This window comes from Pagrus pagrus, assembly GCF_965226575.1.
Source record: "Pagrus pagrus genome assembly, chromosome: 11".
NCBI classification, from domain to species: domain Eukaryota; kingdom Metazoa; phylum Chordata; class Actinopteri; order Spariformes; family Sparidae; genus Pagrus; species Pagrus pagrus.
Genome location: NC_140195.1, coordinates 19,767,471 through 19,782,849, shown reverse-complemented (window position 1 = coordinate 19,782,849; position 15,379 = coordinate 19,767,471). Strand labels below are relative to the sequence as shown.

Here is a 15,379-nt window from a genome sequence, read left to right as displayed (position 1 = left end):
CCTACTTGAGTAAAAGTAAAGATATTTTGTTAAAATATTACCCTGGTAAAGGTGAAAGTCACCCATACAAATAGTACTTGAGTAAAAGTTTTATAGTATCTGATATTAAATTTACTTAAGTACCAAAAGTAATTTGATGGAAAATAACATACTTCAGTATAAAAAGTACAAGTAAAAATGAAATATACATATGTGTGTTTATGCTGTGTACTACGGAAGCCCTAAAGGGCCATGCATTCATTCATTTTATTTCCTCCGTTTTCCCGTGATAACGAGTTAATTTCATTTGTTTTCTCAAGATCTCGAGTTATTATCTTGAAATAACAACTGCCGTTTTCCCGAGATAACGGGATAATTAATTCGAGATGTTGAGAAAACAAAACGATAGTGTAGTATATTAAATCATTGCAGGAAACATCAGTCAGTGTAGCAATGTCAGAGGAGCAGGAGCATATCAATCACCATGTCACATATCTTTTCAGTCAAGGCCTGACACAGGCTGAAATAGCATTATGCCTTGCTATTACTGATAAAATACAAATTAGTGTGTGTCATCTAAAAAGATGGTTAGCAAGGCTTCAGCTATATCAGCGGGGCAATCTAACTGAGCCTGATGCCGTCGTTAACTACATAGCTGACCAGCTACGAGGTCCCAGGCATCTCCATAATCTCAGGCCTATCATATCACAGTCATTATCTCAAGATCTCGAATTAATTATATCGTTATCTCGGGAAAACAACGTTTCATTATCTTGAGATCTCGAGAAAATTATCCCGTTATCTCGGGAAACGGCAGTTGTTATTTCGAGATAATAACTCGAGATCTCGAGAAAACAAATGAAATTAACTCGTTATCACGGGAAAACGGAGGAAATAAAATGTATGAATGCATGACCCTTTAGGGCTTCCGTAGTATACTATGGGTTGACTGATTATCAGCCTGGCCGATTAAGATTAATTAATTAAGATTCTGAACTTCCCGTTATTTCAGCCTATAAATTGGCTCCACTTGAACCAACTACAGCATTAAAATGCAGCTTATACACTGATAAATCAATGATAAAAATAATAAAATGTTGATTGTAAAACACTACCATTTTGTCAATAATGCCTCTGTGATTTTACTTTGAACACAGAACATTTACTTATAATGCAATATTTTTTATTATGATATGTTAAATTAAGTAAAAGATTTGAATTTGTCCTCCGCCTGGATACAGGTCAGTTCAAATAACAAGAAAAGAATACAAGCTGCAGATTCAAAGTTTTATGTTTTATGAATGCTTTCTCCCACTTTAATTTTGAGCCACTATTGACAGTTTGGACCTCATACACTGTTGTTGATTTTGCGCTCATCTTTTTTGTGTGGATAGGTTATTTATTGCAAGTTAAATTAAATATAGAAATGTAAATGATTATGTCCCAGCATATTTGCATTGATAAAGGAAGGGGAAGGGTTGTTTCAGTTGGGTCCTGGAGCTGTTTCTAGCTCATACATTACATTAAGTATGACATTTATTATAAATGATGAGATTTTGCACCACCTGGCTGCCTCTGCGAGAACTATTCACATTACAGTAACTCGTGATTTCTGTTCGCTCTCTCACCATCTAACTCACCATCTACCTCACCATCAGGTGCTACACTGTAATGAAAGCTATTGACAAGTGACTCAGCGCTTCTCCATTGCAAAACATGTTTATTGTACAGCTGAGAGTGTGACTTTCCTGTGTTTTCTAAATGTAAATCATTACTTATAAAACAGTGGAATGGACACTATAATGACATGCTGGGTAAGAGAGACGTTGTCATTAATCTAAATGAAACAAATGCTTCTTGCTTTTAAAGACAACTTGTTTTGTTATCTTATAAACAAACAAGTACATATGGAGACACTCTTAATGCATCACATTAAACATAATTCAGCTACTGGATAAGATTTTAGGGATTACACATTAAAACTCTCAAAGCTTGTGTGCAGCATTACATTTTTCCGTTGTTTGCAGTTTCATTTCCTTTTTCTAGTGTTTTCACTAAAATCATATAGGCAATAACTTGAAAGAAATCCCTGGGACAGACAGTGATGGAAATAAAATCTGCACTCAAGTACAAGTATAGTTACTTTACTGAAGTAAAACTACTGGCATTAAAAATAATACTTCAGTACAAGTAAAACATATTCTTCTCAAATGATTCTCAGAGTATTAGTTACCTTTTAACCATTGATAGTTAGCCTTATTGGCTACCAGAAGGTTGGATATTAATTCAAATTGTACTCAGCACTCACTTATAATTGTAAAAGTAACTCAGTGGATTACATGGTGTCATGCATATAAGTGTGTGAAAAATTACAGACTTAAAATACTACTACTACAAAAAAAGACTTTGAGTAGATGTATTTAGTTACTCCCCCCCTCTGGTGAAAGACTAATCAATCTTCATTCAGTTGTTTTTCCTCCCATATCATTTCTTTTAGATAATAATACATAGGTCTAACTGACACCAATGATAAGACTAACATGAAAATGCATGATTGGCAATGAGTGGTTTCCTTACTTATGTGTTACAAACATTATCCTGGTAGCCTAGCAGAAGGCTGAATAGATGTATAAATCCATTTCGAAGTGACAGCAGCCAGGTTCCTATCTCCAGTTTAATGACTTGTAGCTATTTAACACTTTTGTAATCTGCATTTCATTTTAGCCATGCCTTTAAAATTTCCCATGACGCCTTGCGGTTGTGAAAGTGTTAATTTAATTCAAGTTTTATCTACCTACACATAACAGAGACGATCTTTGTGAGGCCAGTCTGCCTCCCGTGCTTTATGACGTTAACATTACATTGCTGAATTATATCCGATAATTGCGACACCGTGAGGGAGAATAACTTCCAAATGCCCTCGTACTTATACGCCGCTTCCTCTTTTCACATCCGGGCATTCGGAAGTCTTGCACTCTGGGCTACTCGCAGAGAATCTGATTTCTCCCCGCCGCCCAGGGGAAAGTCCCCGGACTCGAGGCAGAAAGTGCCGCTGGGTTATTCCAGTGTTCGCTAGCGTCGCACCGCCAGCAAGCTAAGACGTTCGCATGAGCAGAGCTTGGTGTACGCTGGTAGACTTTGTCAGCGTAACTAGTAATGCAAGTGAGCAGTACTAACGCTAAAACAGAACGGGGCTCATTCTCGGAATGCACTTTTAAAATGTTGTTTATTACATCTAACAAACCATTTTCATTCAGAGGCGCTAGTGCTCTTACGTTAGCTTACTTAGCTTTAAGCTAGCTCTTCCGTGTTGAGCACAGTGGTTACTTAGCAACACACGAAGTGCCGGTTTAGTTCGGACGGACTCGAGAACACACGATGTGGTTCGTTTTACAAAAGGCGTCCAAGGGAAGACCCGTTTGTTAGAGCTTAAACTTATAAATGCTTCTTATTTACACCATCTCCTTCTTGTGCAGTTACCTTTATATTCAACCGCAGTAGTTGACAGTGAAGTGCCGAAGAGAAGTTCCCCAATTTAAACGAGTTGAGGCCGCCATCTTGTGGTCGAAAACGTGACATGCAGCCAATGAGCGTCAAACAAGCTGTAAGTGCCTGGGATGAATTAAAATAAATTAACCTGACATCACAGGCTGTAATTTGCTAATAAAACCTGAATACCCTCGGTAAGTAATGTCACAGCCTCATTAACATTTTCCTTATGAAGTCTTGTTAACGTTTTTCTCAATTTTGTGATGAAAATAGACCGCAATGTTTGATATTTCAACAATTTAGTATTTTTTCCATATAGTTAAATGGCTTAGATTCCCTGTAAGCTCACATATAAATCTATATATTTTAAATAACCAAATCAGTAAATTTTTTTAACAGTCAAGAATATCAATCAACATAATTGCTACTACTAGCTAATTTTACTCTTAAAAGGAGAAAAAAATAGAATTGTAATGCTGTGTAGGTTTGGTCCTGTTTGAACAATTCAAGATGGTGGAAAAACCATCAGTCAACACAGGAATAATATTAGACCCATTATTATTATTATTATTATTATTCTGCATGGTCCCTGCTGAATATGGCCCGTGCTTCTCCATTTTCTCTATGGTGTCACCTTTCTGCATGACATGGGAAGGACAAAGGCACTTGTTTTTCCATGTTGGCACCACTGGAGGGAGCTCTAGATTCACAGCGTACCTGCTAATACACTCTGACGTGAGGCTCACAAAGACACACACTGACATACTGTATGCTACTGGATTAGGTAGCACACAAAAAGATTACAGCGTCACATGGTGGCCCCTCCAAATGGTGCCTGCCTGTAACCTACTTCCCTTCCTCTGAGCTATCCCATCATTCATTTGGAGTAGGCGTAGGCTCAGGCAGCAGCAGCAGCAGCAGCATCACAAAGGTCCAGCTCCTCCCTGCTGTAGCCTGGAGAGACGAGAGGGAGGGAGGGAGAGACAGAGAGAGGATCAGGGTCAGATGAATTCAAGTCTGAGTAACGAATGCAGTGTGTGCAGGAGAGTGTGTGTATAAGAGAGGACGAATCAGGGAGGGAGATTAGAGAGAGAGAGAGTTGAGGTGGGGGGGTGGGTTGTGTATGTGTGTGTGTATGTGTAAGAGTGAGAGACAGAAAGGAAATCCAGGCAGAGGGAGGAAGGGAACATAAAGGGAGGAAGGAAAAGGGGGGCAGGAGGAAAAAGACAAGCCAGGGGACCCAGATAAAGAAGGAAGATGGCTGAGCCGGTGCTGAAATCACGGAGCAGCCGGGAGAGCGTTGCCAAGGCGGCAAGCCAGGAGAAGATGGAGGGTAGGTACAGTGCATGCTCACACTCCTGTAGATAACCACATGGCGCAAAGCTGCGTTATGCCGCCATGTGCCCTGATGCAACATTGCCTAATGCAAAAGTACATGTGGCTATGGAGATGCCTTGTGATGTTATGGGTACGTGTATGTGAAAATGAAAGGTGACCGAGGTGACAGGTGAGGAAATGTTACACAAAATTAGACCCTGTGAGCCTTTTAAACACTACCTGATGCAATGTGTGTCACGCTTACAAAAGGGGCGGTAAATTCGGGACATAACAGCTGTTCTTCGGAAACAGGAATTAAAATTATCCTGATGAACCCGTTTAACCTGTTTGACAGTCGATACCTGCTGAACTCAGTTAACCTTAGAAGAGATCTGTCTGTTCTGTAAATGAACTACTGCCTAAAATGTCTCGGCACAGAAAACTTCAAACAAAACTTTGCCAATTTGATGATTCTCTCTTTTTGTATGAACACTAAATGCCTCAAATGTGAAATTCTCTTGTCTGCTCTCCTTTCTCCTCCAGCAGCCGAAGCACACCCAGACCAAGATGGTCTGATTGTAGAACAGCCAGCATCTCCATCCAGCCCCATGGTCCCTGAATCCGCCGCCACAAGCCCTACAGATGGCCCGCCCGCCCAAGGGGAGAAGGTCGTACTCAAACGTAGCATCACCCTCTTCAACGGTGTGGGGATGATCATAGGCACCATCATCGGCTCGGGCATTTTTGTCACTCCGACAGGTGTGGTCAAAGAGACCGGTTCAGCTGGGCTCTCCCTGATCGTGTGGTCTGCCTGCGGAGTCATCTCAACCATGGGTGCCCTGTGCTACGCCGAGCTGGGCACGACCATCACCAAGTCTGGGGGAGACTATACTTACATCCTGGAGGTGTACGGCGAGCTGGCGGCTTTTTTAAAGCTGTGGGTTGAGATGCTCATCATCCGGCCATCATCGCAGTATGTTGTGTCTCTGGTGTTCGCCACCTACCTGCTGAAACCTCTCTACCCAAACTGCTCTGTGCCCGACAGCGCTGCCAAGCTCATCGCCTGCCTGTGTCTTAGTGAGTGGGGGTTGTTGGCTGTCTTGCAAAGACTTACTGTAGAAATATGTTGTCTTTTTACAGATGACAAAGAATTAAATTTCACAAGCAATTATCCCCCTCATTCCTGATTCTACTCTCTTGTGTGTCTCCTGTAGCCTCCCTGACGTTTGTTAACTGCATCAGCGTGAGAGCGGCCACCAAGGTCCAGGACTTGTTCACGGCCTCCAAATTGCTGGCCCTGATCATCATCATCCTCTTCGGCTTCATCCAGATTGGCACAGGTAAGTCCCACCTACTCACTGACTGACAGACAGAATGTCAAGATACAACCCAAGCTGGTTTTATTTTTCTTCTGTTCATGGTTTGTCTCAGTCAGGCTTTTTCAGGGATCTGTAGAGAGAAAAAGCAGCAATAATAACACATGAATTAAACAAACAAAGGTTATTACTCAATTTGCTTTTCAGTCTATTACACTATTGGGTGTCATTTCCAATCTTTATACTAACATCCTGATCACATTGTGGTGCTCAGAGGACAAACTGTTGTGAAATGTTGTCGCTAGATTGTCCAAATATATGGAAAACAAGCTGGTTCATCATCACTTTAGTAAGAAAGGAAGACGGTTCTTTTTTGATGTGTGTGTAATGAGACATGTGCCATTATGAATATTCATAGTAAAATGATCTTAGCCTAATCCTGTTAATGTTAGTTAAATATTGAACAGTGATAAAACCGACTTAAATAATAAATCAGTAAAACTCAGTGTGGCAATCGTTTTTTTGTATTACTGCCTTTGCTGCCCATGATACGTGTACAGTATATTTCCCAGCATGCACCTGTGTACAGTGTTAAACCACTTCCTGCTTGTTTTCATTGTTGTGTATCATATTCATGGTGCATTAAGTGTAATAAAACAAATCCCATTACCGTTTGTAGGTTTTTTACAAAGTAATGTCCTCCTCATTATTGTCCCATCCTTATGTGTCAGTAGTTCTGACAAGGCAGGACTATTTCTTTTGTCTCTAATGATCAACAAATTGTTGACTAACACTAACACTAATGAGCCCAACCAAGCAAACTGCCCTCCTTTCAGTTTGTTAGCACAGTTGCTGAGTCTGAACACAAGGCTTGTCTGTCTGCAGCCATGTGATTGAGTCTGAGCAAGAGTGCAGCCATGTGCATCTGTGCCTGCGTGGGTGTATGAAGCTGAACGGCATAATTGGTTTCATACATGACTCGTCCGCACAGTATAGGACATTAAAGAATCCGTATGTAAGGGAATTGTTCGACAATTTTAGAAACATTGATGATTGCTGCAAAAAAGAAATCTCTGCCTCATGGTCCTTACAATGAAGCCCTGGACATGGATTTAAATGTGCAATATCAACTCCATCTTTAATAACAATTGATATTAAAAACTGAATCGGCTCCTTCATTCAAATTAAAACAGCGCGGGAAGACATTGTGGCCCTCCTTTGCTCCATGCTACATCTGTTCCTCTTCCCCCCACTTTTTTTTCCTTTTTGCAAGGCCACGCCCACCACCATTGTGCTCTACACTGCGTTACCATGGCAACTAGGCGGCGAAGCCTGCCGTCTGTTGTCACACTGTGGTCAGGACAGAGTGAGAAAATAATGTGTGTGTAATAGGGCCTCAAGGAAAGCAGAGTCATTACCATCTGAAAGAGACAGGTACTGTAGAGGAGAGAGTCAAACAGAACAGTTACTTTAAGCACACACCCTTTTTTGTTTTCTCACGTACCTTCCTTGACAGCTAGTGTTGCTAATTAAAAACTGGATTTTCTAACTGCTGTGTGTATAAATGTGCAGATGGAGGCTTATCTATCAAAAGATGTTTCTGCTCATTTTTTTTTAAATGTCAGCCGCACAGAATCTGATTGTGTTTCAGTACATCAAAGCAGATGCTCAAACCTGGAGGCAACAAGCTCAGATGGAGTCCCGACTGGCTAGAAAATGTCAAGCCTGTCAAAGGGCAGGCAGCAACAGACTGGGCTTCATACAAGAATTAAGAAATGGCAGCAGCCCTTAAATGAGAATCAATGAAATGTCTATGAAGCCACACTGTTACTTCAGGGAGAGAGGAACGTTTCTCTTTCATTTTAAGATTTAATTAACTTCTTCTTCCTCTTTCTGTGTGTGCAGGCGATGTGCCGTACCTGACGCTAGAGAAGTCGTTTGAAGGCAGCAAATTCGGGGTGGACAATATCGTCTTGGCTCTGTACAGTGGTCTCTTTGCCTTTGGAGGCTGGTGAGGCATTTGTGACCTATTTTGATGTAATTACATACCAGAAATAGAAATGATTCATTCATAGCTGCTAACTATTTTCTTTTGTTTTAGAATACATATTAATTACAGTCTCTAGCCAATCCCTAAAATAGTGCTGTGCTTTATATTTTCTTCTAGGAATTACCTGAACTACGTAACCGAGGAGATGATCAATCCAGAGAGGTGACTTAAATGTAATAATGGTTGTTTTGAGGATTGTACAGACAGATGAAACCATGGCCGACCCATCCATGACTGAGCTGAGATACAGTATTAGGGCTGCAACTAGCGATTATTTTCATAATTGATTAATCTGCCAATTAGTCTTTAAAATATAAAAAAAATAAAAAAATGCTCGTCACAATTTTCCAGAGCTCAAAGTGAAGTCTTCAAATGGCTTCTTTTGTCCATGAAACAGTCCAAAACCAAAGACTCTCCATTTATTATCATAAATGTCCAGACATATAAGTACCAACTGGATCTACTTATACTTGGTATAAGTAGATCCAGACATATAAAAAGCTGGATTGTAAAAAATGTTTGACATTTCAGCTTAAAAAATATATGAAGAGATTAATTCATTATCAAAATAGATGCCAATACATTTTCTTTTGATTGTTTGATCAATTAACTGACTAATTACAATATACAATGTGACATGAACCTCTTACAATGTAATTATAACACAATAGCAGCCTCAAAAACAGCTATAGGGTTGAATCAACATCTCTCTGATGACAAAAGAAAATTATTAACTTGAGTTTTGTTGCATTGGTTTTAGCTGTTACCATTGTTTTGACCACCTTTTGTTTGATGCTTGAAATATTAACATGCTCATAAATGCATGTAATGCATATATGTTTTTAATTAATATACAATCTAGCATGACTGATGATTGGATTGTGTAAAATTGGACACAAACATAATCCCTGATCTCATAAAAGCAGTTAAAACAATCATACATAAGTAGAAAATATGTTGGATGTTCTTTCCTCAAATGACCTCTGACCTCTCCCCATCACAGGAACCTGCCGTTGTCCATCATCATATCCATGCCTATAGTGACGGTGGTGTACGTCCTCACCAACCTGGCCTACTTCACCACCATCTCTCCTGAAGTCATGGTCGAGTCCGAGGCTGTTGCCGTGGTGAGTGTCATGGGTCTGTCATAAAGTTACCGCAGCTACGACTTGCAATTCAGTTGGCCTTTGTCCTGTTGTTATTGTTTTCTGAGTGGCCTTCATACATGTTGTGCTGTTTGGCAGAGTTTTGGCGAGTACCATCTTGGTGTGATGGCCTGGCTGATTCCTGTCTTTGTGGGACTGTCCTGCTTTGGAGCTGTCAATGGATCCCTGTTCACCTCGGCACGGTATGTGTTTGCACAATAAAATGTATTGTTGATTGCATTTTGCAGCTGAATTACAACGTTTTTTTTTGCAGTTCACACTATTGGAAATTAGCTAAGGGAATGCTTCAAAAGTTTTCCAAGCCGCTTTGAGCATAATATTCCTTTGAAGATGAAATTGCTGTCAGAAACTGGATGTGGTAAAAACTCACAAATGGCCAAGTATTTCATCAGTAAATACCAACTACCGAGCTTCCTCTCTTCTAGGTTGTTCTATGCCGGAGCTCGTGAAGGTCAGCTCCCTGCTGCTCTAGGACTGGTCCACACAGACCTCTTCACACCAGTGCCATCCCTCATCTTCACAGTAAGACTCAGCTGTAACTAATAGCAATGATTATCACTGGACATTCTAGGGTGTCAAATTAGACTCACAACCAACAAGGTGGGATCTAATCACTCTTAAAACATGTTTATAAAAACATTTGATGAGTACAACATGTGTGTTTATATGAATTTTACTGATACAATGTTGTCTTTCTTTCCCTTGTTTCAGTGTTTGCTGTCCATGCTGTACGCCATCTCTCAGGACATCTTCTCTGTCATCAACCTCTTCAGCTTCTTCACCTGGCTGTGTGTCGGGATGGCCATCGCTGGCTTGATCTGGATGCGCATAACCAAGCCCGACCTCAGAAGGCCAATTAAGGTAGAGTACCTACATCTGAAAGGTTGTTTTACAGATTTATCTGTGAAGAGAGTGATTGAGAGTCTTAAAGAGTGTGATGCAAGACCTTTGTTTTACCTGAACCTCAGCCAGGTTCTTGGTGTGCCCAAGACATCAACACATCCTCTGATTTCATCGAGAATCCACTATTTTTTATTTTCTTTCTTTCTTTTTTTAATGAAAGCGCCATTGTATCACTGCTCTTGTTGTTAGCTGGAAGTGGAACCACGCTGCGTTTCCAGGACAGGAGGGAGTGGCTCTTTGTTTCTGTTTCATCATGGGAATATTACTTTGGTTGACCAGAGTCTTTCATCTTTCCTTTGAGCCTGAGTGCTCTCAGCCCAGTTGTTTTATAAAATGAACCTCTAACAAGTAAACCTTTCATCAAACGAGACAGCTCGACTATTTCTTAGATCTAAATTCAGATCCTCCGACAGGGCAACACTGTATTTCACTTAGCTTGTGATGGCTGAGAGACTAAATTACTAAAACACTGTATGTGCTTGTAACAATCAATAATGTTTCTCAGGATGTTTTAACAGTCAATGTATTAAAATATAATACTACTTGTTAAAATGTTATAAATGTCCATGTAACAATATAATCACATTATTGCGATAACTGGTGGTTGTTACTTGTAACTGTACTGTAAATATTGTTACAAAAATATGCTATTTTCTTAAGTAAAAGCATCAAAGGAATCAAAATACAGCCTACTCAAAATACTAAAAGCAATACCAATTATGCTGGAATAGCAAATTTTAATTACTTAATTAATTAACTTGTGGTTTTCCTCCCAGGATCAGTTAAGTCTTATCTTAAAGTATAATAATACTGCGTTATCTGTTTATTATATTTTGTGTTATGAATGTGAATTTGCAAAGGAACCAGTAATTAAAGTTATCAGATAAATGTTGTGGAGTAAAACATATTTGTTTCCACTCAACCTAGGCATAGATTAGAATTATAACAGAAAATGGAAATATCTATATATCTATATCTATATACAATATATATGGTTTAACTGGTGATGCGATAATATACACAAGTAACCTAGCAAGGCAAATAACTTCAACTGCTTATTGTGTCATTGTCAACATTATTATCATATCATCAGTTAAAGTTGAATTATTGTGACATCATGATGCCATCATGTGATGTTTTTACATGATGCAGTATCTGACATTCATACGGTTTTTTACATTTTCCCACTTTCCCATTTTCAACACATTTCAGACGATCAGTTTCCTAATACTGCAGTGATCCTATCCTCTTTTCTAGGATCAAATACTTACATCTATTGTTTTTTTTATCCTGCAGTTTCCTCTGTTCATCCCCATCACTTTTGTTTTGGGGTGCGTCTTTATGATCGTCGTGTCCTTCTGGGCAGCTCCGTTTGAGTGCCTGGTAGGCAGCAGCATCATTCTCACAGGCATCCCGGCGTACCTACTGGGCTACAAGTGGAAGAAACCCCATGTGGTCAAGAAGATGCTGGGTGAGTGAGACATCTTTGTTCTTTGATAGCGTCTTTCTCTATTTGCTCAGGCGCAGCAGGAGAAGCATTCATTACAGTTTGTTATGAGATTCATGTGAGAATACCTGCTGGAGTGTGTTTATATAGTCAGTGCGAGGGACTCAAACAAGGTGTCGATCAGATGTTTAATACAAATCTGACAGCATTTGACCTGTAGCAGCCTAGTAAAAGAAAACAAACACGGCTAATGCGATGAGTTGTTTCTCCGCAGAAATCTTCACCATGTTCTGTCAGAAGATCTTCATGTCCGTTCCCGAGGAGAGGGAGCAACAGGCGGCCGAATAAGGCCGGACACACTGACCAACATGAGGGACTGAGTCAATATTTTGGTCTGAACATTCTTGACATGTTTACATTCATTCACCTGTGATTTGTTTTTTTGTTTAAACTTTAAATTACAACTGAAGCACTGATAGGCAAGTGAGAAAAAATAGATCTGCTGATCCATTTTCTGAGTTCTGATTGAAATGTATTATGACTTAAGAACATCATAAAAATGTAAGTTATTTTTTTTTTCCATCTCGGAAAAATCATTTCATCTGTGAAATCAGGTGAAAAAAAAAAGTTATAACCGATGCCTCTGATTGGCTTACCCCGATCCCTCATGCCTACTTCTAACCATGGCAACCGACAAAACAAATCCAAAGCCGTAGTTTATACGGTTTGGTTTAAAATGCTCAGACACACGCCACAGAGCAGTATGTATGTTCTGATTATTAACCTTATGAAGTCCCTTCGTCATGATAAATCATATCGTTATCTCTTTGTTTTCCTGAGATAATTAAATGAAATTAAACCGTTATCACAACAAAAAGTAATGCAATTATTAACTGGTGATCTCAAGATAAAGGCATTGAAAAAATAATTGCACTTGGCCTTTATGCATATTTAAGTCATAAACACAGAAAACAATCAAGATCACACTTAAGAAAAAGATCACCATTTTTTTTTTTTTTTCACTTGCCTCCTGGGCCTCCATACTAAACAGGCAGGTAACTGTGAAACAAACTGGTATTCACTAGGGCGGCCTGGCAATCTTGTTGAAGGAGGGTTTACATGAAGGATTGCTCTTGTTTGCTAAGTATGAAGGGATATTTTATTCTAGATCTTTTTGACAATTATATCTCCTTTAATGCTAGATCATGCTTATATGTTGCATGCTAGTTAATTATTAAAGGAGAGTCATGCAGTATGATTAGTTGTAAGCACAAGATCAAAAGCTGCACACAGTGTAGTCGAGTGGCCTAGAACATGCAAGTTTATTGCTCGCCTGAAGTGTACAAATGAGTAGCTTAGCGAGACAAGAACCTTTCTTTTTTTAACTTTCGTTACTTTTTGATAAACACTAACAACCAAACTACACATAGTTTATCATAGTTTACAGTTGTATGGAATATGAAAGCTGTATACAGTACCTACCTGTGAGTTAAACTCTCTGCTACAATTATGACCACACATCCTCAATAAACACTCACTGGCACTGCACAGTGTATAAATAAGGTCAGGGAAGGAAGAGAAGGAGGTTAACTATCATAACACTGGTTACATTATACTCATTAGCTACTAATATTTATGTTAAGCAATTGATTTGAATATGTGTATTTTTTTGTATTCATTTGTAAAAATGAGAGCACAGCACTATCTGAAAGCACAAACGTGAGATAAAACAGTGTATGTAGTGTTTCCTTAAGATGTGTTGCTGTAAATCAGGTCTGTTTCTTGTATCATTTTATCCTCACATCAAATCATGTCGCAGTCAGTGCTCCATGTGTGATGATGAAATGACAGCGGATACCAGCACCTGTTTGTGAGGCATTGTTATAACAGACTGAAGACCTGTATAGATGTCATTCTGGTTGTACTCAGTAAACTCATTGTAGTGATAGTGTTTTGTATTGCGTGCATCTACTGTATAATCTGTGCCAGACATGTCAGTGCTGATATTCCAGTTGTTTTGTTATATTGCCACTATAAGACCAGAATGAATGTTACAAAGTTATTGACATCAACTTTGCTTTGATTTTTAAAAAAAACATTAAAATCTAATAATTGAAGTTTTCCCAAAGTTACTGCAAGCACTTTCCCAGTCCACTCGAGATGGAAGAGGAAAAAAGTCTCTGAGGAAAAAGCTGGATGGAGGTTGTGTGGTTTGGGAAAGAGACAGTCCCCTTAAATATCAACAGTTGGTTAGTTGATTTTCAGCTTCTACTTGCTCTGCTGACAGTCCAGGACAAATCAACTGTAAATGCATATATTGATTGAAGACACCAAACAGAAACATGAGTGCCACTCTTCCAACATAAATGAAGCTAAAGTTTTCAGAAGTTCTCACAATGGTAGACTGCAGAATGATGGAAAAAAAAGAAGAAATACTTCCGACATGATGAAAGGTGGCCTTTCTACTTTGAAAACACATGCACACTTTAACCATCATTTTATATCTTAATAGAAATTGGACCATCACCAAAACACAATAGACAATGATCAACCCAGATTTAAAAATGCCACCATGGATTATAATTTACATGTAAAGGGAGAGAAGCACATCTTTAATGACCACCAATGGAAATGTCCTTCTAAAGAATCTGATGTTTAAAGCAGATTTTAAGAAAAAAAAACTAATTTTGGAAAACAATGCACCTCTTAACTCGCGATTTGATAGTTTCCAATGACAGATCGTTGCAAGCACAACAACAAACAGCACAATGCCTGAGACCCACTTAATAAATCTGAATTCAAAAAGTGAACATGTGTCTCAACACCAGTATATTAATATTTGTGAATTAAGATAAATGAATTCTGAAGACCCCACCATATATTTTATCTTTTGCAAAACATACTGTGTGGAATGTATTACTGTATGTGTGAATAGGCAATACCTTTCATGGTATTTGTCTGATGAAATGTTATGGAGGAAATAAAAAACTCTGCTAGCATATTTTTAAGCGTAAAAATGGAAAATAGCTATGTCAGATGTCAGTTATTGTAACTGTTAGATGTCAGTAACCATGGCAGGTACATGTAACAATAAATATATTTTTGTTCAAAGGTTGCTTGGTTGTTTGTGTTTTGTAAAGCCATAGCCAACACAAAAAGTCTTCCTCCTCTCTCTTTAAATTTAAATTCTCAATACTGAGTGAAAAAAGCGTCCCAATATAAAATTAAAAAAAAAGAAAAAAATGGAAATATCTTGGCAGCAGGGGGCGCCAAGAATACTGCAAAGTAACAAAAAAATAGCTTTTTAAAAACACATTTGTAATTAAAATACAGTTTTTAACTTTCATTTTAAATGAGATCTTGTTTATTTTTTGCTTTTAATGTTTGATTAAGGATATTTTCACATATATATAAAGAATGAAAGTATCTTTCAATATGGTCAGACACTGTTATAATACAAAAATCTGGCTTAAAAATTGCAGAAAAGGGCTGTTTTCAGTTGAGTTTTACTACACAACTCAATGTGAACAATCTTGTATGTTTAATTAATATTTAATATAATGCACTGATACAACACTGATAACATTAAATTTGAAATATAGCTGAGTGTCCATTGTCCAATCAATATTTGCTTATCCCCACTACATCTATAGTAATGTCTGCTTCTTTCAAGTGAGCACGTTTACCTCAAAGTAACATTTGCATTTTGGAA

The 15,379-nt window shown here is 38.6% G+C and overlaps 1 protein-coding gene across 2 annotated transcripts; it reads left to right on the top strand.

The window, feature by feature from the left end:
• Positions 1–2,924: 2,924 nt before the first annotated feature.
• Positions 2,925–14,782, top strand: LOC311265591 (large neutral amino acids transporter small subunit 1-like). Of its 2 annotated transcripts, XM_084367406.1 has the most exons (12): positions 2,926–3,662; positions 4,124–4,801; positions 5,329–5,862; positions 6,000–6,125; positions 8,007–8,112; positions 8,269–8,313; positions 9,155–9,278; positions 9,396–9,499; positions 9,743–9,839; positions 10,029–10,178; positions 11,517–11,691; positions 11,942–14,782. In XM_084367406.1, exons 2-12 carry the CDS (start codon positions 4,726–4,728, stop codon positions 12,013–12,015), a joined length of 1,611 nt encoding a protein of 536 aa, XP_084223532.1. In that variant the 5' UTR covers positions 2,926–3,662; positions 4,124–4,725; the 3' UTR covers positions 12,016–14,782. The 2 variants fall into 2 exon arrangements, with proteins under 2 accessions (XP_084223533.1, XP_084223532.1); XM_084367407.1 differs by having other exon boundaries at positions 2,925–4,801; positions 5,332–5,862.
• The last annotated feature ends 597 nt before the right edge of the window (positions 14,783–15,379 follow it).